This window comes from Glycine max, chromosome 18 (genome assembly GCF_000004515.6).
Source record: "Glycine max cultivar Williams 82 chromosome 18, Glycine_max_v4.0, whole genome shotgun sequence".
Lineage (NCBI taxonomy): Eukaryota > Viridiplantae > Streptophyta > Magnoliopsida > Fabales > Fabaceae > Glycine > Glycine max.
Genome location: NC_038254.2, coordinates 20,665 through 45,371, shown reverse-complemented (window position 1 = coordinate 45,371; position 24,707 = coordinate 20,665). Strand labels below are relative to the sequence as shown.

Here is a 24,707-nt window from a genome sequence, read left to right as displayed (position 1 = left end):
TATCCTGTCTTATCAACTAAGTTAGATTTCATGGGAAGAAATATAAGACAACAAATAAAATATATTTAACTTTTTTTATAATAAAAATAGAATTAAACAAACTCATGGTCAAAGATGATTGGTACAATTAATACTTACAATCAATTGCATCATTCATCTTGATAAAGTTGTTTAAACCTATTTTTATTTGAAATAAGTTAGAAAAAAAAAAGTGTATGACATTAATGTGGAAAGATACAAATAGAGGGACAGAGGAACTTAGCCATATTTTGGATAAAAATGGGTCTCTTACTAGCTAGTACGATTAATGGCGTGGAAACCTGAACCAGAAATATTAACACGTACAACCAATAGACTCCTAGCATTATGGAAGCCGTCTGACCAAACTATGTCTCCGAAAGCATACCTACCTTGGGATTCCTTTTTGGACTTTAGAGTCACGTAGCATGAGTTTTCTTGCTTGAACCATATTGTATTGTCGTGTTTGATTTATATTTATATTTTTTGTTTTTATTTTTTTTCTTATTTTTTAAAAGATTAGAATTCTAAAAATATGTTTGAGTTGTCGTTTTATTTTTTATTTTTAAGAAATAAAAATATTAAAAATCCATTTTTAAAAAAATTTATTTTTAAATTTACTTAAAATTATATTTTTTATCATCGTTTTTTCATTTTACCCAAAATGAAGTTCTTGACTTTATCTGAAAATACTGAAAATGAGATTTTATTATTTTCAGTTTTTGGTTTTGAGAAAATATTTCTACTGAACATATTTTAAAAAATCCAACTTAACATATTTCTATCATTATTGAAAATAAAAAACTGACAAATCAAACAGCTCCTTATGATCTTTGGCCTCCACTCCAAAGGGTTCCAAGACGTGCTAACAAAATATGAAATTTTTGTTTCGACCCACATTACGAACAGTCCTTTTGATTGTTACTGTAGAGTGGAGGTTTGAGAGTGTGATTGATGGGTAGTTTAGAATGGCATTGGTTTTGGTTACCAAGTGTTTGCAGCTTGCGTGAACAGGTTCTGGAGAGGGATGATCAGTGATTTTATTTATCTGCTCTTGGGTGAATCCCATATTACAGAGGAAACTAACGTAATCAGTAGATTTGATGTCGTAGATTAGTCCTGGATCAACTGCTTTCGAAGGGTTTATGTGGCCAGCACCCATGTTAAAAGGATCCGCTACTTTCGTTGATCCACCGGAAAGAATACTGTCCAAGGTTGTGTCCAGAGTATATGCTGCATGTTGGCAAAAACGCACAGTAAAATTAGAGTACTATCCATCTGTCGTCCATTGAGGTAGCGGATATAATTAATTGTTTTGAATTGATACGATGCTTGCTTGCACGTACCGTACAAAAACTTTTCCCATATGATTCAATGAATGGTGGTTGCAATCAATCTTGATAATTCTCAGAAGAGATATTTTCGGTCACTGCTATTTCTACATTTCAAGCATTCTATTTTCCTAGCATATCGAAATCAAATTTCATGGAGCATCTTCTTAACCAAATAGCGTGAGCTGGACTTGAAATCAAGTAGTACCAGATTTTGAGCGCAGTTTGAAGGATTAGTGCGCTAATTGTTATAACGAGGAGAAACACAGATTATTGATGGAAACACCTGTGTCTAATACCCCAACAATGATGTCTTCACCATAAATCAGCTGCAATGGCGTTACTTCACTACTGTCCAAGTTAAGGTCCATGATGTCCCAGCTTCTTGTTGTGTGTGATTGTGATGACTCGCTCCTGTAAACCGACACCACTTCTCGCATATCTGCAAGTGTTGTGCTTAAAATGTTTATTTTATAATTAATAAATATGTTAATCCAAGACGTTTTCAGAATTAAATTGGGAATGCTAAAAAGGACATTAAACTTTGCTTAATTCATTACTAGCCAGTGTAGCTGCTTGGGTTGGATTTAGCATTGCTGAGAACCCCGAGAAACTATACTTGTAGCTATGGAGAATACAATTTTCCGCATCTTTTTCACTAAAATATAGTGGGTACAAGTACAACAATAGAAATGGGCTTATGTCTGTGAAGAAAGCTGTTGGAAGAAGCAGGGAATGAACTATATTAAAAGTAACCATGTGAAAACTGTAGATAGAAGTTGAAGGTGGTAATGAAAAGTGAGACCAGGATCGCCAATATGGTTGAGCCCCAAATATACTATATGGACCTGTATGTTAATTAATAAAGCAACTAGATAGATATTTAGAGAATACGATGTTGTAAGAGGAGTGATAAATATACTAGGTGAGAATAGTTTTACTTGAGGAGTTGACTTTGATTGAATAAAATAAATCGAACATGAGAGAAATAGACCTCAGAAACCCAAAAAATAAACAGCCATTCTGTTTTGGAAGAACTGTATGTTACGATGGAATTATATAGTGTTCTATGAAGCGTTCACTTTTGACATCTGAGAGACTCGCTGATAGCAAACCAGAAGAAGTAGTAGAAGTTCAAACAGAGGTACACGAATCAGAACCAGAAACAAGAGTAACAATAGCTAAAACAGGGGTGCATGAGGAAAGAACCAAGAGAAGGGTCATCAGGCCTGCGTACCTTGGTGATTTCGTTGAGAAATGAATGCTGAGCTGGCACCAAAGATTCGCTGGATCGTGCTTGGGTGGAGACATTCCTATCCAAACCGTTATTGGAGAATTCTAGAATTAGGAATTTCACAAAATCTGTTAGCACAAGGCATTATATATATAGTAATGTAAATAACCAGTGAATCAATAATACAAGAATTGCCTTACCTTTCTCTTCTCTTCTCCCTTCTGACTTCTTATTCTTGTGAGTGTGAGGTCTGCAGGCTTGTCCTGCTTGCAGTCCCTATCACTCGCTTAGGTCACTCAACAATGTTGTTGTGATGCGTGCTTTTCAAGTATCTCAAAACTGAAGTAGCACTGAGATATACCATCGTGGTTTCATAATGATATTGATATTTAAACACACCATCAAAACTTCTCATTCGTCTCTAATCTCTCTTCCTATCCCCTATATTTTTTTCTCTCCTTCACACTGGTGTTATTAAGGACTTTGGGTGTCCAAATATATTTATCTTTTCTCTTCAGAGACAGCCACAACTGAATTAGAGAGGATTCTTATTTAGTATTTACCTCCCCCACTTTTTCATATTAATTCTTTTTTCTTTAGAAACATTCCTCTTTTAGATGTGATATAGTTTATGGGTAAATGACCACTATCTTCAAAGCGTGACAATTTTGTCTCTCTAAAAACAAAAATTATGATTTAGTCCCTAAATGTGTTATACTACATGATGTAATTGTTGCATTTTTTACAAATCAAGGACTAAATTAAAATTTTCTTTTTTCAATAATTAAATTGTTACAAGGACAAAAATAGTTATTTATGTTACATTTTACTTTAATCTTTCAAGTAGAGTAGTGAAGCGCACTACCGTGATATTTTAATTACCATGAATACCATAAAGGAAAATGCACGCGACCTCCATCATTCTTTATATAAAAAAAATACTTTCATAACCCCTTACTTTTTAAAATTAATTAATGAACGTTCTGCATTACCTTATTAGCTCCTTGAACCGCATTTCTGATACGTACAGGAAATGCCATAGAATAAATTACCCTTTGCCCTTTATCAAGCTATGTTACCTCGTTATATACATAAATCTAGTCTCTGGTGTGTAGTTTAAAACATGTACTGAAGAACTTGGACTCAGTCACTCAGCAATGTTCGAAAATTAAATAAATTTCACTGCATGAAATTTAACTATTGACTGTTGAAAGTTAATTCAAGCTCAAAGCAGGTCAACACGATAACTTAATTACAGCATCTTTGTATGACTGTAGTCGTAGTTGCATCGGATCAATTAATCAACTGCTTATTTTGCTTTTTTTTTAGCACGAACAATCTTTAGCCAAACTTACAAACAACCATAAAATCTGCAAAGATATTTTATGACAGCAGAAAAATCTCACACTGCCAACACATTCCAATACTAATATCATCTTTCATAATTTCAAAACATTTATTTCTAATTTGCTTGCATCTTTTGTATTACAGACTAATACATCTCTTTACCATGCTCACTATGGAATAAGTAGGGAAGCAGGGCTTTATGGATCAGGTTGTATGGTATCCCATGACCTTGAACCTTTACTTATTATGATCATGATCCAAGCGATATTCTAAAGGATTGGTACAACCGAGCACCTATGAACAAGCTGCTAGATTTTATTCAGTTCATTCCATTTTAGTAGGTGGGGAAACCTCAAGTACATTTTCAATTGATTTCGAACAACTTTGTCTTCTAATTTTTTATGGAATCAATTAGGTCTCTTTTTTTTATAATTAAGTAAATTTGATCGTATAGTAAATATTCATCAAATCAAAATCCCCAAATTATTACATATTATGCAAACATTTAGGGTTTAAGAAAAATTTAACGTATGAAACAATTTTAAAAGTTTAGGAATCAGAAGTTAATAGTTTGTGTTTTTTTTTAAAATAAAATGAAATAAAATAAAATGACATTAAGATTTGAAGAAGGGAAAGTTAACTTAATTTTTTTTTTTATATTTTGAGTCAAATTTGATATTTTCACAAGTGGCTTTGGAATAGAAGGATCAAAGTGATTTAATCAATTCAAATTATTAATATTTGAGTAAACGAAATGAGAATTTAAGGGGTTTAAGTAAAATAAAATTAATCAAAGTACCAAATTTGCTTAGTTTTAAAAACAGATGAACTAAATGGCTCGAAAAAACTTTAAAAACCATAACTACACCCAATTTATATCAAAGAATTAGAATTTTAGCGAAAGATATATAATTTTCAAGTAATTCATACACAATTTCCAAGCATTATATTAACAATATTAATTCATCTTTCAAAGATATATAAGTTTTCAATGATTTTATTTATATAATCGTGCATTATGCGGATAACCGATCACAATCTGACAAGTAAACCAATCATGCCAGTTAGGATAAGTACTCCAAGTTGTCTCTCTAGAGACAATATCAAGCCAATTATGCACAATTCATTAACTAAGGATAGGACATGTAAATAGAGGAATGTAGTCACGTTAGTAATCCCCTAGAAGAATGTATAACCATTTTCAAACCTTTTAAAGCCAATGTTGCAATCAATTTGTAGTATGGGGAATGTTTCCAAGACAAAATCCAAAAAAAGAAGGTCGTTCATCACAAGAGTTCATATTTTTATAAAAGTTAGGAGTGCAAAGGCATCACTGTGGGAAAGGGAATCCCAACTATGGTGGCAGTCCAGAACCTGTAAATAATTTACAGCACCCCAAAAATTGTTCAACACAATAATTATAGCCACGAAACCAATATTAAGCATAAAATTAGTTACTGGCACATTATTGTCTTACAATATCTAATTACAAAGGAAATGAAATTTCGGAGACCAACATACTACAAAGATAGAGGATATGGTATTCTATGCTACAATCAACATTTTCTATCAATCATGCTAATCTGGGTTAAAATCAGCTGTTCTAGAAAAGCTCATGTACATTCCCAACAATTGCTAAATCTATTTCATCCAGGAACACATCAGCTTCTACACTTAATTTACATGTAATCACAGTGTATCTAGTATGATACAGTCTACTCTGCTCAGTTTGGCTGTCTTTACTCTCTAACCAATGAGCAGAGTTTTGTCGCCATCATTGTATATAAATCATAGTCAAGATTTCTCGGACTGCTTGGAGAGCTCTTTATCAGCAAAGTGAAGAAGTCTTCTTAGTCTTAGAACCATGTCACAGTGGAAAGGAAGTGCTGTTCGCCGCTCTAAGTATGTGGGGCTCACTGTCATCCATGACAAGGCATGAAGCTCTGCTGCAAGAGACTCCAGAACCAAGTGGGTCTCAATTTCAAAATCTTTAGCTTCCCAGCTTAAACTTCTACCACCTTGCTTGTTAATTCCTCGGACAATCTTCTCTTGGGGGATGTTAGTACCTCCATAATAATCAATGAGGCTCACTGAAAGTACAGAGGGCCATTCTTCTTTTTGGTTGGCTCTATAGTCCTTCCTCATGGAAGGTACAGCTTTTGAAACCACAAATCCAGTAGAGAGAGGAAGAGCAGAACCCTTGCTGTGAAGCAGATGAGCTAGTGGTGGCGACTCTGCTGTGAGGCATGTTGGGAGTTGAAGAACTGTTGTAGGAAGGAACCGCATGCTAGGAGAAGGAATTAGAATATATGCAGAAGACGTAGAACCAAGAGACTTAACTGGAGTGAAACCTTCTATGTAACCTGAAATAGACAAACCACCACCACCACCACTTTCAGTTCCTCTTCCAAAAGTTTTTGCTATCAATACTTACATGATTTACTTAATTAAGAATATTCAAATATGAGGTAGCATCACAAGTTCAAAATTTTGTTTCATGGTTGCTTGTGAAACTTCATTCTCCAATGCCATTGTACAATTATAAGTTTTTTATCCAGAAATCCAAAGTTGAGAATAATGATGAAGAAGTCTATCATTATCATTACCATGCTGCAAATCCATAATAGATTCAAGTCCTTGAAGGATATTTGTCCGAATTTCCTTTGTTTATGTCATATATGCCAAAACAGGAGTTTGGTATATTGGTGCAACGCAACTTTAAAAAACATAATCGTCACAAATGTGTAGCTGTAGCTAAGGTATGTTCAATGTCAAAGTGACAGTAAGTTTGTAAACCATTTTTCTGGGCAGTGCTAATTGTTTATATGGACAACATTGTCATTATTGGGGATGATTTCAATGAAATAAATAAATTGAAAGCTTCCCTTTTCAGCTGATTTTGAGATTGAAGACCCTGGGTCCTTAAAATGTTTTTTGGGGGATAGGTTGCACAATCAAAGAAAGGAGTTATTGAGTCAAGGAGAAAGTATGTTCTAGACCTTCTCAAAGAATTGAGATGTGGGTTGCAGGCAAGCTTAAAACTCCTATAATCCAGTACAAACAATTCGATACCTAAGATTATAGGGAAGATTAATTTATTTATCTCATATCCGGCCACCCAGCCAGACAGCTTTTGCAGTAAGTTTAGTGAGTCAATTCATGCACTCACCACATGGAGAACACCTTAAGGTAGATTACAGGATTGAGGTAATTAAAAAATGCTCTGAGCAGATGACTATCTTTTAAGAAAACTGGGCAGCAAGGCATTTAAGTGTTTATAAATGTGGACTGGGCTGAATCCATTACTGACCAAAGGTCAACATTTGGCTATTGTACCTTTGTTTTGGGAAATTTGGTTACTTGGAGAAGCAAAAAACAAAATGATGCGGCTAGTAGTGCAGAGGTTAAATGTAAGGCAATGGGTCAAGGAGTTTGTGAAAGTTTATGGCTAAAAAAAATTATACAAGAGTTACAACTTCCAATGACTCCCCATGAAGTTGTACTATGATAACAAGGCTACAATTAATATTTCCCAGAACCCAGTTCAACATGACCCGACCAAGCGTATAGAAATTGATAGACATTTTATAAAAGAGAAGGTGGATGCAGGCCTAACTTGCATGCCATTTGTTCCTACTTCACAGCAAGTGGCAAACATTCTTAAAAAGGGATTTAGACCTAATTTTGATTTCTTTATAAGCAAGTTGTGCATGTTGGACATCTGTGCACCAACAAGAGGGGGTATTGACAGTTGTATGTGTTTTACTTTAAATTTAAATTTCAAATAAGAATTCTAGAAGATTTAAGTAGTTATAAGATCCAGATAAAATTTTTCAGTTCTGATTTGATTTTATTCTCCTTTATTCTAGAAGATTTAGTTAGTTGAAAACAATCAAGATTAGATTATTCAAATCTGATTTGATTTTATTCTCCTTTTTTTTTTCTCACTATCTGATCATTATATTTTTTTTTCTAAACAGGGTGGTAGAATCTCTCCTAGCCTCCTCTGCCAATATAATTCTCATGTAATTTTGATCAATAAAGATCGTTTTCTTTTCCTAAAATTACATATACCAATCTCTATGAATTTGAAAAGTCAAAGAATATAAAATTATTAGACATAATTGGACTTATGTTTTATAGTTAATCACTTCATAGATATGAATCTAACTAAATATTTTGATTGTCATATTTTATAATTAGGATATGACATAGCACTTTTATTTAACTGAGCGTGGGTACTAGACTGCTCGGTCTAGGTAAGTGTATCTACGTATTTTTTTTTTGGAAGGCAGAGGATATATATTATTAATAGAAAAACAGTACCAGTGGTACCATAGATAGAAATTACAGTGCACCAATGTGCTGCCCTCCAAAAGAAAAACCCAAACTAATCCAACAAGAACATGAAAACCCCACCAAACTAACCAAAGGAATTCGAGATATTGGAAGACCATTGGTTAAAACTAATGTTGAAATCTTTCTCTTTAGCCTTTAACCATGACCAAGCTAGAAAGAGAGCATCATCCATGACTTTAGAGGAATCAAAAGATTTTCCTTGGAAAATCAGTAGATTCCTGTGCTGCCATATAGAACTAGTTAGGGCAATCCACCACCCACACCTTCTGCTATGGTTCACAGCTGCACCAAAACCTTCACAGAATTGAGTAAAATGGCAAGCTGGGGAAAGTGGAAGAGGACCTACTGCCTGAATCCATCTCATGGATTCCCACCACAGGCCTTTTGTCATTTTACAATTGAAGAAAAGAGGACAAGTATTAAGAGGATACAGAGATAGGCACTAAATTTGCTCTCCACGCAGGATTGGGGACAAGTATTTTTATAAAATGTGAGGATGGGGGGACAAATGCCATAGTACCCTACCCTACCCATTGTAGTTGAAATGGGGTGTTAACAGCTATCAATTAACTATCAGTTTGCTTTTGACAGAAGCTTATACCTCAGTATTTCCTTCAGTTATTGTAACATTTCTCTCTTTATCTTTTCTTTCATTTTCTCGCATCATGATTTTCAATACTGATCTTATCTATTCTTGTGCGCCTACTCAACCATCAGAACACCCTCATCTCATGAATGCAATTTAATGAAATAAGAAAAGAACATAGAAAATAAAATTATTATTATTCTAGTAAAGATAACTCACCAGGAGTTGATGAATCTGCTGGGAGAACTAGTTGTAAAGTATGGTCCATGGAAACTGCAACAAAACTAATGCTTTGCGCCCAATGAAGCAAACCCCTAGAATTGTCAACCATAGAATGTCCACCGATAAGTTGCTTTCTTGCAGTAGGTTGCCCTAAACTGCCTTTCATAAAACCAGGGGATTTGGTATGAGGGCTGTACAAAGGACTCGGTGAGGAAGGAAGAGTTCTTTCTGGGATCAAACTCATATCTGATTGTTGCAAAGAAGAACCATTACTAGTTGCAGACATCCCATCAGACATAGATTTCCGCAATTGCAGAGGCCATCTCTTCATCTCAGATACACCAACTGAATAAATGGCTTTCTGCCACTCTGTTTGAATAAAATGCCAAAGTAAGAATGCATGTATAGATGCAGACATAAGGAGCAAATGTACTCCAATTAGCTTCTCAACTTAAAGTGGTGTAAATATAAAGCCAATTTACTTTTGATGGATGTAAATATGCCAACAACCAACCATGCACCTTTGTGTGTGTTTATGTATAACTTTAAGGTTGGAACAGTTTGAACATGGTCTAAACCCACATGTTCAAGTACATCGGGGACTATACCTTAAACTTTTAGAAAAATTCATCATTATCAAAAAGAAATAGAGTTCATTTTGATAAACTAAACAGTGAATGGAATCATATGTACAAAACAAAATTAAAATATACAAAATGCAAGACTCTGTTCTAACTTACATGTCACAGGTTAAAACAAATAATAATAATAATAATAAGAGAAAATTACATTGACACCCCCAATGGTTTCTTTAAGTTGAAACTGATACCTTACCTTTTTAGCCCCTACAATAACCCCCTTAATTGTTTAAAATACATTATAGTGACACCCCCTGTTTCTCAATAAATACATTACATGTGTACCCCTATAGGGGGGTCACTGTGAACGTTAAAAGGCAGAGGTATTGTGTGCAATTTGAAGAAGCCACAGGAGGTTTTAGTGTAATTTGCTCTAATAATAATAAGTTATAACATATGACAGAGGAGATAATGTATTTTCTAATTTATTTTCTTAACTTTTCTGACATGAAATCACTTGATAATTTTTTATATACATTTGATGAAATAAATTAGATAATTAAAAGTGACTAACCTTTTAATCCAAAATATTTTGTGTGAATGTACTAAAATAAATGGAGCCAACTAAATTGCATTATTACAAGTGAGATGCTCACTTGTTCTGACATATTGCTTCACACAATTCAGAAGGAAGCTTTTGCACACCACTGTTACGTTTACACATCACATATTGGCAGGTACCTGAACTTATCAAAACCTACACTGGACCTACCCAAATCTCAATGGAACTGGTTTTAAACTTTATGATTTTTATTAAGAAGTCCTGTGGTATATAATATATTAGAATTTGAAAAATGACCCACCAACCACTTCATAACCATGCAAATAACATCACCACTGGGTACTTTGCAATAATTCTCACTCAACAGTATCAACTGACACTGGTATCAGTATAGGTATGGCCAGTATCAGGGAATTTATGCACACATGAATGTAACAACGTTTGTATCGATCATTATCTTTAGGACTGTATAAGTGTTTTTCAACAACCAGCAAATTACACCGTATGTCATAGTCAATGTCATCAGCCATGTCTTTTTACATGAGGGGATGTTCCATGCCCCAAAACTGATTTACATATAATATATCTCACAAGAGGCAGAGACAGACTTACCAAGGTACTCGAGCTCATAAAAACCTCCAATGCGTGCTATCACAAAATCTCGAGGCTTTGCAAGGCCAGGATCACAAGATTGAAGTATCAGACAACCTTGTTGAAGAATTTGAACAAATAGGCACTGCAGACCCTTTGTATCCTGCCTGCTGCTTATTCCACCAAAGGGGAAAATATTGCAGTCCAGCAATTCTCCCCTTGAGTCTGTCCAGATGCACACGAGCCAACGCCAGTCCTCAGTCCATCCATAGCAACAATGTAGGCTTGGAGGAGTCTTTGGATCGGACCCAGATGCATCAGTGCTTGAAGCAGACTCCACACTTCCTGCTGTACTTGTACTCTGTACATAGTTACCACTACTGTCATCTGCCAATGCCTTGGAAGATTCTGAAGTGGGACTACCAATAACTGAAATACCATTTTCAAGAGAACCTGGTTCTGCGAGAATAAAAAGGGGTTCAAACATGTAACGAATTTCATCATGAAGAAAATTATCCCCAGTTCTACTTGGATCACAGCTTAACCCCCCAGTCCTTGTTGGTTGCCAAGAATTATCCCAAGTACCAGGCCTCAAGCTAGCATCAATGTCACCCTCTCTTGGAAGAGAATGTCCTGCCATTCGAGGACCAACACAGTCTTTCCACATCCCAGAGATGGGAGAAGGCATTTGTGTCAAACCAGAATGAGATCTACTAGAAAATGCAGATTGAGCAAAATCACTAGAGATTCCACGTGAAATGCGACGAGCCTTGCTGTATACAGTAAAGGAAGTCTCTTTTAAAATGACAAGCTCACTAACAGATGGGCTTGTGACTCTGAAAATGGCATCCACTGTAACTATCTGCAAGACCAATTTTGGAATACTAAACCCAGAAAGCACAAGGATATTAGACGCTGAAGCTTCATCGACAGTGGCCAAGCCACTTAATGCCTTCACAACCTGACTATGCAAGCTAGATCTCCTCTCTCTATCCGACTGTTGGACAACCGATCCAATGGCAACAGAAGACTCAATTACAGTTTGCAAAATTGCAGTGGGATCAGGAAATGGGCACACCACATAGATTACCTAAATGTAAGAAGGAAAAAATGAGATCAAAAGCATCAATGCATGTAGATCTACGATTATAAAAAGAGAGAAATATGCTTTGAGAAAACAGTTTTCTTATATGAGCAGTGTCGTGCCATTAATGCTTCAAACAACCAACTAGGCTGTTAAAGCCTCATCATAATTTGGTCTGATTAGCACTTAGGGAACAAGATAACCATTCAATCTACAAAATTGAGCCACTAAACAAGTCACTTACCAAGCATGAGCTGTTACTTCCTTCGCTGGGGTTTGTAGAAAAGCAAGAGCCAATTTTCAAACCTCTAAGTGCCTTTGAAAGAGACTTGAGATAACTAGTCAGGTCCCAACCATTAGATAAAGATAAAAAATAATCACTTACTGAACCAACAAGAGATGCATTGCTGCTCTCAATCTTCATTGATTGGGGGCAATCAAGTAAAACAAAACCACAAGATGACAACTTTGCAGACTCTATCTCTATCTGATTCCCCAAGCCTTGAGGTGAATGAGTACCTAGCTTGCATGTCTCATACACTGAAAAGAATAAAAGCAAAATAAGACTAAACTAACAAATCAATACGTAAAATCTGAGTGAAGGGAAAAAAAAGGTGAAACTTAAATCCGCAGTCACAATGCATAGAAATCTGGAAGCATTGTGCTCTGCAACAACAATCAACTATTGTTGCATTCACACAAGAAAGTTCAGAAACACAAAATGGTCTAAGCATCTCAAATAGCATCTACATCCATAAAAAAGATATGACTTTTCTTTCCTAAGAGACAGGATTTAGCTATGGTTTCTCCACATTTTCTTCCATCCTTTTTACTGTCAATAATACATGATAAATAATTTGACTTAAATACAAAATTTCTCAAAGCCATCATAAAGCATAATACGTTGCAAATATGCAATTTGTAATCATCATCAAATAGTTCTTATAAGTTAATTGAAGTATAATTACCACTATTTACCTGTTCCTAGTTGTTGAAAAAAATCAGCAGCAGCAGAAGTAAGGGGATCAATGTCGGGACATACAACATGATACGTAATCTGCAACCAACAATATCATATAATGATTTAAATGAAAGCAAGTTCTTAAGCTCATTACCCATCACAGGTAATATAGGAGTAAGTATGCTCCTATAGGTAATTAAGTCAGGCTATATGATAGACAAGGTTCCATTAGTAACCACAGCCATTAGTGAATGAACTTACAGGTTTCTGTAGAGCATAGGGCTCTAGAGGAGCCTTCTCCCAGTGCTGCAAAGAGTTTGCTGATGTCTTGAGCCAATCATCCTGATACCTATTGGACATGTTTTGCATGAGAGGTTAACTAAATACCAAACTTTATAGTACTAGATGCCGGCTGTGCTAGCTATCTTATCATATACAATATATGATGGACAATATACCAGCAAATAAGCAAGTGATTAATCTATTGGGTTATTTTTAGCACTTAAAATAAAGAACTGATATTGTTTATGGCTGAATTCTATAAGAATCAACTCGTGGTGTATATTTTTATACATATACAAACATATCGCATAATTATAGGGATTACTACTCAATCAACTAACTAAAACTATTCTACATATAGTATTGTAAGTGTTCGAGTCTAGAGAGAATGAATAGGTTTAGAGAGAGAAACACTGGGTGGGGGAGGGATAGGTTTAGAGGTGAGGTAGCCAAGAGAGACAGAGCGAGCATCAGGGAGGCACCCCGACGGGACTATGCAGGAGACAAGGAAAGAGTCCAGCAATTTCATACTGTGTCAAACTGGATGGACCACAAGGATATCACATCCTTTTACTTCACTCGTTTTGGTGAAGACATTACAGAGAATGAACTCTGGCATCACTTCAAGAAGTGGGGTGATGTCAGGGAAATCTTCATACCCAATCGTAGAAACTACATTGGAAGGAGGTATGGATTCGTCAGATTTAAAGGGGTACGCGACATTCCCTACTTGGCAAGGCAGCTAGACAGGATTGTTATTGGTGGGCTGAAATTATATGTCAACATCCCCAAGCATGGAAGGGAGATGCCAAGAAAGGCAGTTACAGGGACCAAACCACAGGGGCATGAGGAGAGCACTCAAATAAAAGCTGATCGAGCCAGACAAGCACGCCAAACAAACCCAGTTTCATACATGGACACGCTAACAAGAAATAACAGGGCCCCGGGACAACGACTGGCCCTCAACAGCCAAACCCACAGCCGTGAAACTTCAACTTCCTCGATCCACATAAACATTGGGACCAGAAGACATCAAATGGCTGAAGTATGTGTGGGTAGGGTGCCTAAAAAACCCAGCTATGTTTGAAAGACTGGAGGACGATTTATTGTGGGAGATAGGACTGGATATAACTCCCAAATACATAGGAGATGACTTACTCTTGTTACTTGGCCTCAATGACGTTGGTGCAGAACAAATCATGAATGGTGGACAAGACGGAGGCAAATCTATGTTCTACTCAATGGAAAGATGGAGTTTGAACTTACGCACAAGGAGCAGACTGGCCTGGGTTCACTGCTGGGGTATCCCACTTCAAGCCTAGGATAAGAAACATATCCACCAGATTTTGGCTATTATAGGAGATATGGTGGATATGGATGACGAGGTTGAGGAAAAACGGAGACTAGATAGAGCAAGGGTGCTCATTAAGACCCCATGGTGGTCGACAATCCAACACACCATCAATGTCCATATTGGTGGCGAAACTTTCAAGGTGTATGTTGTCGAGGAGTGTGGCAGCGTTATTCACGACTGCCTCAGGAGGGGAAGAAGCTTCGGGGGTTCGTCGAAGGAGATCGACTCAGACGAAAGCCACTTCGGCGACCTTACTCCGACACTAACGGACAACGTGGTGTGTGAAGAGGACATGCAACACCTGTCAGCGCCAGAAACGTGACCCGCACCATGCCACTTCGCTACTAGGCCCAGTGCCGGCGTCGCAGATCTCGGCATGACTCTATTAACCAGCGGACAAAGTGGCTACAATTACCCACTGGATACTAGCAATAGTCCGCGGGGTTTTGGCGAAAAACAGCGAACACCTACGGCTGCACATAAGGACTGTCACGAGCGGCAGGCATAGGCCACCTACCACCATGACGAATTAGCCAATCAGGGGCAACCACTCAATGATGGGTTTACCTACTAGGCAGCAGAGGAGCAGACTTTTCACGGAAATGGTAACAAAGAAAAGGGGGAGACATGTGGCGTGGCAGAGGCCCAGAAGACATAAGTAGCTGCAACACGCGACGAGGCAGAGGCACAAGACTACTTTTGTGCACGTGACAAATTTAAAAAACAGGCGCATGATGAAGCTGTAGTTGAAGAAGCAGCACGTGAGCAGGGGGGGAGTTGTGTTATGGATACAAGTGGGTCAAACAAAAGGATGGATAGCTTGACTTATACCTCCACCGCGAAAACATACAAATTGGGCCTTAGCCCAAAAAACAACAAAGCAGGAATTGAAAATACCTGGCAGGTATATTTAAGACAAAGGAGGTGTCAAAAGAAATCCCAATTGGGCCATTCTTTTTATACTATAGAGGCAGAAATAGATAGGAGCAGAATACAGGCTCAATACCCACAGAACTTGGCACAAATTGGGACTGCATGTACTGCCATTAATGCCCCGATCACTGAAACAACCACACACAATGGAGGTCTAGAAGCAAATACAGAGCCACAACACATTCATGAGGCAGCTAACATATGGAGCATGGCTAAACAAATGGGGGCTACAAGAGGAGATGAGCAGAATATAATCATTGAAAAAATTAAATCTGTGGAAGAAAGGGACAAGACAGAATTTGAGAGGTGGGGAGACAGCAGAAGGGATCAATGAATATAGTTTCATACAATGTCAGAGGCTTAGGGAGGGGGGTAAAGTGGGCAGCAATTAGAAGATTGATCAAGAAGGAGGGTGTGAATATGATATGTCTCCAAGAGACAAAGAAAGAAGTGATTGACAAAGCTATGTGTCAGGCATTATGGGAGGATGTTGAGGTGTGTTGGGAGATGCAGCCTGCTACAGCAGGAGACATATTATGTCTATGGAGCGAAAAAACATTCAGGTTACAGAGGAAAGTCATCAGCAATGGATTTATTCTCTTGACGGGGGAATGGATCAAAGAGGCACAACAAATCAATATAGTTACCATATATTCACCATGTGACATTCACAATAAGAGAATACTATGGGACAAAGTAAAGCAACTGAAAGATTCATTGTCTGGAGGGCTATGGTGTATCCTGGGTGACTTCAACAACATCAGGGACCCAGCTGAAAGATTTGGCATTTGTCAAAGGTTATCTGGGGAAAGCAGCATCAAAGAATTCAATGACTGGATAGATGATCTGGAGGTTATAGAGGTACCATGGCTGGGAAGAAAGTTCACCTGGTACAGATCAAATGGAGCATCTAGGAGCAGGCTTGACAGGTTCTTGGTGTATCCCATGAGTGGCTTGGCAGATGGCCTGGCAGTTTTCAAGTTACTCCTGCAAGGAACTTTTCAGATCACTGTCCAATCTTGCTTCGGTCCAAGGTCGTAGATTGGGGTCCTAAACCTTTTAGGATTTTAGATTGCTGGCAAACAACTCCTTCAAGGCAACTGTACACCAATGCTGGACTTCTCACCAGCAATTAGGTTGGGGAGGGTATATTCTCAAAGAAAAAATAAAGAGATTAAAGCAAAGGTTGAAGTTTTGGAACCAGGAACAGTTTGGAGATACCCTCAAAAAGGTCAAGAAAGTTGAGGCTGAATTAAACAAATTGGAGGAAGACACAATCCAAAGAGAGCTATCTTCCCAAGAAGTCATGAAAAGGATACAATTACAGGAAGCATTATGGGTAGATGCCCAAGCTCATGAATCTTTGCTACGGCAAAAGGTTAGAGCGAGATGGATCAAGGAGGGAGATTGCAATTCACGTTACTTCCATTTATTGATGAATGTCAACCGTAGGAATAACTCGTTAAAGGGGGTCATGATTGATGGAACATGGACTGATGAGCCACATAAGGTGAAGGAGGAAGTTAGATCTTTTTTCTCACAAAGACTCCAAGAACCAGATTATTACAGGCCTAGGCTTGATGGCATCAGCTTTCAAACTATCAATCAGCATCAGAATGACATGTTGGTGGCTCCTTTCCAGGAGGAGGAAGTAAAACAGGCTGTCTATGATTGCGGGAGTGAGAAAAGCCGAGGTCCTGATGGGTTAAACTTTAAGTTTATTAAGAAATTTTGGCAGCTGTTTAAACCTGATGTTCTTCGTTTTCTAGATGAATTTCATGCTAACGGTGTTTTTTCTAGAGGCTGTAATGCATCCTTCATAGCATTAATTCCCAAGGTAGCTGACCCACATCTATTGAATGACTATAGACCTATCTCACTAATAGGTTGCATGTATAAGATCGTGGCGAAGTTGTTAGCTACAAGAATGAAGAAGGTGATGCCATCTATCATAGATGAAGCCCAATCTGCCTTCATTGAAGGTAGACATTTACTACATAGTGCACTCATTGCCAATGAGGTGATTGAAGAAGCCAAAAGGAGTAGCAAATCATGCCTTGTATTCAAAGTAGATTATGAGAAAGCATATGACTCGGTTTCATGGGATTTTCTATTGTACATGCTAAGGAGAACATGTTTCAGTTCCAAATGGGTCAAATGGATTGAGGGGTGTATGAAATCTGCATCTATTTCAGTTTTGGTGAATGATAGCCCCACAGCTGAGTTCCTCCCTCAAAGGGGACTTAGGCAAGGGGATCCATTAGCACCCTTCCTTTTTAATGATGTAGTTGAAGCTCTAAATGGGCTGATGAGGAGAGCTATGGAGGAGAGCTATACAAAGGTTTCTCAGTTGGCTCCAATAATGTGAGCATAAACATCTTACAGTATGCAGATGATACAACCTTTTTTGGGAAAACATCTATGGAGAATGTCAAAGCAATAAAAGCTATCCTAAGGACATTTGAACTTGTATCAGGTCTAAAAATCAACTTTGCAAAGAGTTGTTTTGGAGCATTTGGGGTAACAGAACAGTGGAAGCAATCTGCAGCCAATTACCTGAATTGTAGCATGTTGGCTTTTCCTTTTGTATACCTTGGCATACCCATCGGGGCCAACTCGAGACGATGTCAGATGTGAGATCCCATTATCCACAAATTTGAGAGAAAATTGGCAAAATGAAAACAGAGACACATATCTTTTGGGGGGAGAGTGACACTAATTCAGTCAGGGCTGACATCAATTCCTATTTATTTCTTTTCTTTTTTCAGGGTGCCTCAATCAGTGGTGGATAAGCTAGTGAAATTACAACGTAGATTTTTGTGGGGAGGAGGACCTGACCAAAATAAGATTGCATGGATTAGGTAGGAGACAGTGTGTTTATCAAAAGAAAAGGGAGGACTAGGCATCAAGGACATCAACACTTTTAATATTGCTCTTCTCGACAAATGGAAGTGGCATCTTTTGCAGCATCAAGGGAAATTATGGACTAGAGTATTGGAGTCCAAATATGGTGGATGGAGGAGTATGGATGAAACAGGTAGGGTAGGCCCTGAATCAATTTGGTGGAGGGACTTAAAAAGGGCTCTTCATCATTCACATCAGGGTACGGTTATCCAAAATGGATTAAAATGGAAGGTAGGAGGGGGGGATAAAATCAAATTTTGGGAGGATAGGTGGATATGCCAGGAGGAATCATTAGCAGAAAAATATCCCAGACTAGGTTTCATCACAGCAGAACCAGTTTATTAGACAAATGGGCACTCACAAGGACAATGGTTAGGAATGGAATTTTATATGGAGAAGGCCACTGTTTGATATTGAAATTGATTCGACTGTTAGTTTCCTTAGAGAGGCTGAAGGCAAGCCTATACAACAACAACAATCCGATGGATGGGAGTGGTTAGGAGACCCATCAGGTACATATTCTACACAGTGCTTATAATATGTTATGGGAGGAGATAGCAGATTGAAGTCAGGAGGAATGTTTTCAGGAGCTATGGAAAATAAAGATCCCAAGCAAAATTGTGGTTTTCGCGTGGAGATTATTTAGGGATAGGTTGCCAACAAAGAAAAACTTGTAGAGGAGACAAGTGCAGATCTCGGACATGTCATGCCCTTTCTGCAAAAGGGTGGAGGAGGACGCATCCCACTTGTTTATTCACTGCAACAAAATCCAACCTATTTGGTGGGATACCATGTCTTGGTTGAATACTAAAGGTGCTCTCCCATTAAATCCAAAACATCATTTCCTTCAACATTCATTTGTTCAGGCTGACGGCATAAGGGTCAAGAGGTGGCAGTATTGGTGGTTGGCTGTAACATGGTCTACTTGGCAGCTTCGAAACAAAATACTATTCTCCAATGAAACTTTCAATGGCAACAAACTATTTGAGGCTGCAGTGTTTCTACTATGGACTTGGCTTAGAAGCCAGGAGAAAGATTTCTCAATCCACTTTAATCATTGGTCCAGTAACCTCCTACAGGGCTTTTTGTATCAGCAGAGGGTAGTATAATAGGATAATCAGCAGATATACATTTCATATGTAGTCATAGTCTGGTTCCTATTCAGACTGTTTTGTCTGACTATGGAACCATTTGTATGGCTTCACTACCCATGTATTAAGTACCTCTGGTACTTCAATTATTTTTATATATATATATATATATATATATATATATATATATATATATATAAATATCTATTTTTGCTGATAAAAAAAAAGTATTGTAAGTGTTCAATTTCTGAAAAATAATGGCATTCAACTGTATTAAACATATGCTATGGCTTAGATAAAGCTGAGCTAAGCTTGCTCTTTTACTAAACAAGCATAAGCTTTTAAGAAGGACAAATAACTTGAATCAGTTCTGAATTTCATATATTATATATAATATATAATAGATAAATAAAATCAGTGCATTAGGTTCGCACCAACTGGGGTCTAAGGAAGGTAGATGTAAGCAGCCTTATGCCCCACAAACAGAGAGGCTGTTTCCAGGACTTCAATCTGTGAGCTTTAGGTCATAAAACCAATGTTTTTAAAACGGACCGGTCAAGACACTGATTCAAGGTTCAATGGTTCAATAGTAGTTAAACCGGTTATGTTATTAAATAATATTTTAAATTTATAAGAAAATATATTAACTAATAATATACACTTAATAACATTAAAATTATTCATAGGATTATTATTTAATTTTTCCTAGCCAAACATTAAATACATTAATTTTTTTTCATAAGAGTAATTTGCGATAATAATTAATCGTCAATTTACTTTTTACTGTACCAAATTAGAGGGAAAAGTACTAGTATATATTTAGGATTAATATAGGATAATTTAAAATAAAATAATAATTTATAAAAATTAATTATATGAAGTGAAATGCAACAGTAAAAAGCAGATGATAGGCAACAAGTGCGTGTTGGTAAGTATCAATGTGCCTTGTGAGTTGCAATGCTCATTGAGTCTTTCACCTTTTGTCTTTTATTCAGTAGAGTATTGAGCTTTTATTAGAAATTCAAGATACATGTACGGTGCCTTTTCTTCTTCCTCTATCAAAGCCACAACTCTAACCCACCACCAGCAGATGATGCCAAGAGGTGCCATTTGCAGCCACCATTTCATTTTGCGCCGCTGCAAGCCCACCAGAGTTCTTCCATAGTTGCACTACTCTGCATGCCTCTCATTTTTACACTATTCCTCCCTTCTCTATAGATCATCTCATCTCTTTCAGCTTCGTTTTCGATTTTCTCGTTTTTTTGGTTCGTTTCCAGAAACTGGTTCAGCTTGTCGAATCATTGGTTGTCGCTGAATTTACACCCCTGGTTTTTAGTAGCTCTTTTTTGTTTTTGGAAGGCAAAAATATGAATATTATTAATAAACTAAACAGTACCAGAGGTACTGAAGATAACAGATACAAGGCACCAAGGTACCACCTTCCAAAAAACAAAAACAACCCCAACAAAGCCCACCAAAAGGACACCAATACAAATACCCAAAATTTAACCAAAGGCCTCCACAAGATTGGTAGACCAGTGGTTAAATGATGTATTGAAACCTTTCTCTCCAATTTTTAGCCAAGACCACGCTAGAAATAAGGCATCATCCAATACTTTTTGCGGTTTAAAAGGAATGCCGTGAAACAGCAAGGAATTCCTATGCTGCCAAATTGTATTAGATAAAGCAATCCACCACCCGCCCCTCCTACTATGATTACTCCTTGCATCAAATCCATCACAGAATTGGATAAAGTGGCTAGCAGGATCAGCTGGAAGAGCTCCTATAGCCTGGATCCATCCCATGGATTCCCACCACAGCCCCCTAGTCATTTTGCAATGGAAGAGAAGGTGCCCAGCCTCCTCATGCTGACAACCACAAAGAGGGCACATAATATCCTGAATAGGGATATTTCTTCTGGACAAATTAGCCCTAATGGGGAGTCTATCCAAAAACAACCTCCAAGAGAAAACCGCAGCTCTTGGGGGGATTTTCAGATGCCAAAGGATCTGGAAATTCCTCCTGCTAGGAACAGGACTGTTGGAGGGCATCAAGAGCCTATAAGCTGACTTAGTGGAATAGACACCACTAGAATCAGCTTTCCAAAGCATGGTATCCTGAACCTGATGCTGGATGGAGATATCAGAAATTTCATCCATGAAAGCAACAACCAACTCGTACTCATGGTCAAATAATCTCCTTCTCCACTTGAACTCCCAACTCCATACATTCTGAGATAATTTTCCCATCTTAGAAATGGAAAGATTCTGGTGTCTCCTGATCATGAAGAGTTGATTATACTTCTGCTGAAGATTACAACCCATACCATATTCTAGTGAATACTGTGAAAATCAGGCTGATTATAAAGTCTTCTAAGGTCCTTCCACCATTGGGAATGCCAAGCTTTATCTCTGCCACTCTGCAGGTCTGACCAGCCTCCATATTTGGAGATTAAAACTCTGGCCCAAAACTGATTGTGGTTAGCAGCTAGTTCCCATATCCATCTCCCCCTCAATGCTGCATTGAATTTGGCCAGGTCCTTGATCCCCAAGCCCCCCTCACTCTTTGGAAGGCAGACCACTTCCCATTTTACCCAAGAAATTCTCTTGTGTTGTTGGTTTCCCCCCCACATGAAATTCCTTCGAAGAGACACCAGCTTATCAACTACTCTTTGGGGGATCTTGAAGAAAGATAGGAGATAAATAGGGAGAGCATTCAGAACAGACTTTATCAAGGTAACCCTGTCACCCATTGATAGATTCTTCTGGTTCCACTTGGAAAGCTTAGCTTCAAACTTAGATATCATAGGCTCCCAAACAACCCTGCTTGAAGATTTAATTCCAATAGGCATACCAAGATAATGAAAAGGAATGTCCATCTGTCTACAATTCAGAAATTGGGTTACTTCCTGAATCCAATTGGCCTGAACCCCAACAACCCCAATTTGGCTTTTGGCAAAATTGATCTTCAGACCCGAGACCATTTCAAAGCCTCTCAGCATTGACTTCAAGACTACAACATTCTCCCAAGAGGCCTCACCAATAAAAACTGTGTCATCTGCATATTGTAAAATATTTGTAGGCACATTTTGCTTCCCAACCAAGAAACTTCTATAAAGGTCTCTGTTAAGGGCCTCTCTCATCATACCAATAAGACCCTCAGCCACTATGTTAAAGAGCAAAGGAGCTAGAGGATCCCCTTGCCTTAATCCTCTAGAAGGAACAAATTCCTTTGTGGGGCTCCCATTAACTAAGACTGAAATGGTAGCTGATTGGAAACAAGCAGAAATCCACTTTCTCCATTTAAGGCAGAAACCTAATCTCATCAACATATAGTCCAGAAAAGACCAAGATACTGAATCATAGGCTTTTTCAAAGTCCACTTTAAATATCATAGCAGGCTTCTTTCTCCGAATAGCTTCATCCACCACTTCATTGAGAATCATAATTCCATGAAGGATATGCCTATTCTTTATGAAGGCTGACTGCCTTTCATCTATTAATCCTGATAGCACTACCCTCAACCTGTTTGCTAGGAGCTTAGCCATGATTTTATACATGCAACCAATGAGAGATATGGGCCTATAGTCATTTAAAGACTGTGGTTGGGTTATCTTAGGAATAAGAGCCACAAAAGATGCATTGCTTCCTCTAGGAAAAGTGCCATGAGCATGGAATTCATCCACAAATCTTCTAAAATCAGGTTGCAGCAGCCCCCAAAACTCCTTGATAAAATTAAAATTGAAGCCATCTGGGCCCGGGCATTTATCTCCAGCACAACTCCAAACAGCATCCTTGAGCTCTATGTCAGAAAAGGGAGCAATCAACCCCTCTCTTTGATATTGATCTATGGAGGGAAAGTAAACCCCATCCAAAGTAGGTCTATGATGATTCTGCTCAGTGAAACTCTCAACAAAGAAGTTAACCACTGCCTTCTTAACAAGGTCAGGCTGCTGGACCCATACACCATCAATGAGGATACCATGAACAGCACTTGAGCTTCTTCAGAAATTTATCACTTTGTGAAAATAGGCTGTATTTCTGTCACCCTCCTTGATCCACTTAGCCCTAGATTTCTGCCTCAACAATGATTCATAAGCAGTTGAAATATCCCACAGCTGTTGTTGCAAAGCTCTCTTGGTTATAACTTCAGTATCAGATAAAGTTCTATGAGAAGCTAGGTTCTCCAAATCACATAATTTCTGCTTCAGGTTCTGAATCTTGGAAGCTTTAATGTCCCCCTTATCTTTACACCATTGTTTTATAGACAATCTCAGGTTCCTCAACTTGTTTTTAAGGGCAATTCCCCCCCAACCACCCTGCAGATCTGTACTCCATGCCTCTTTAATCATAGAATGGTACCCTTTATGGTTAAGCCACCAGTCCACCACCCGAAAAGGCTTAGGGCCCCAATCCACCATCTTTGTTTTCAAAATGATTGGACAATGATCCGAATAATCTCTTTGAAGGACATGTTGGGAGGTGTCAGGCCACAAGGATACCCACTGATCAGACACCAAGAATCTGTCTAGCCTACTCTTGGCACTGCCATTGGGCCTAAATCAAGTAAAATTGCTACCAAAGCATCTAATATCCTGTAGCTCCGTCTCAGATATCCAATCATTGAAATCTGAGGTGACATCAGACCTCTGAGATATACTAATTCTCTCAGCCTGATTCCTGATAGTGTTAAAGTCCCCTAGAAAGCACCATAGACCACTAGGATCAAAATCCTTGAGGTGCCTCAGATCATCCCACAATGCCCTTTTCCCAGCTAAGTCACAAGGTGCATAGACATTAACAATTCGAATCCACTGATTATCTTTTACCCATTTCCCTTCCAGCATTAGAAAATTCCTGCCTTTAACCCTCCTCTCCACCTGAAAGTCTGAGTTATTCCACAAGCACAACAAGCCACCTGATGCTTGAATTGAAGGAACAAAATCCTAGGACACAAAAGAATCTCCCCACATAGATTGGCAGATGCGCTTATCAAAAGACTCCTTTTTGGTTTCTTGAATACACACAATGTCCACCTTATGCTTCAAATTAATCCTCCTGATGGCAGCCCACTTAATCCCCCTACCCAAACCTCTGGAATTATAGGAGAGAATAATCATAATGAGGCCAATTTAATTCCCATCTCAACTGCCATCTTGTTATCTCTGTTTTCCATGTCTAACATCATCCTTCGAACCTGCAAGCTATCCTCTCCATGGGTCAGGCCCATTTGTTTTACTAAGGCATATTGGTTTTCCAGGGTATGAGAAC

General features: G+C 38.0%; 1 protein-coding gene across 3 annotated transcripts in view; it reads right to left on the bottom strand.

Annotated features, from left to right (window-relative positions):
* Positions 1 to 5,368: 5,368 nt before the first annotated feature.
* Positions 5,369 to 24,707, bottom strand: part of LOC100782017 (mediator of RNA polymerase II transcription subunit 13) — a 37,541-nt gene continuing 18,202 nt past the window's right edge. For all 3 annotated transcript variants that reach the window (XM_006601805.4, XM_014770806.3, XM_006601806.4), the window contains exons 17-22: positions 13,135 to 13,222; positions 12,891 to 12,969; positions 12,157 to 12,452; positions 10,850 to 11,918; positions 9,095 to 9,466; positions 5,369 to 6,293 (exon numbers count right to left, since the gene is read on the bottom strand). In XM_006601805.4, the coding sequence (XP_006601868.1) occupies positions 5,725 to 6,293; positions 9,095 to 9,466; positions 10,850 to 11,918; positions 12,157 to 12,452; positions 12,891 to 12,969; positions 13,135 to 13,222 (2,473 nt within the window). In that variant the 3' untranslated portion in view covers positions 5,369 to 5,724. The remainder of the gene's footprint in view (positions 6,294 to 9,094; positions 9,467 to 10,849; positions 11,919 to 12,156; positions 12,453 to 12,890; positions 12,970 to 13,134; positions 13,223 to 24,707) is intronic.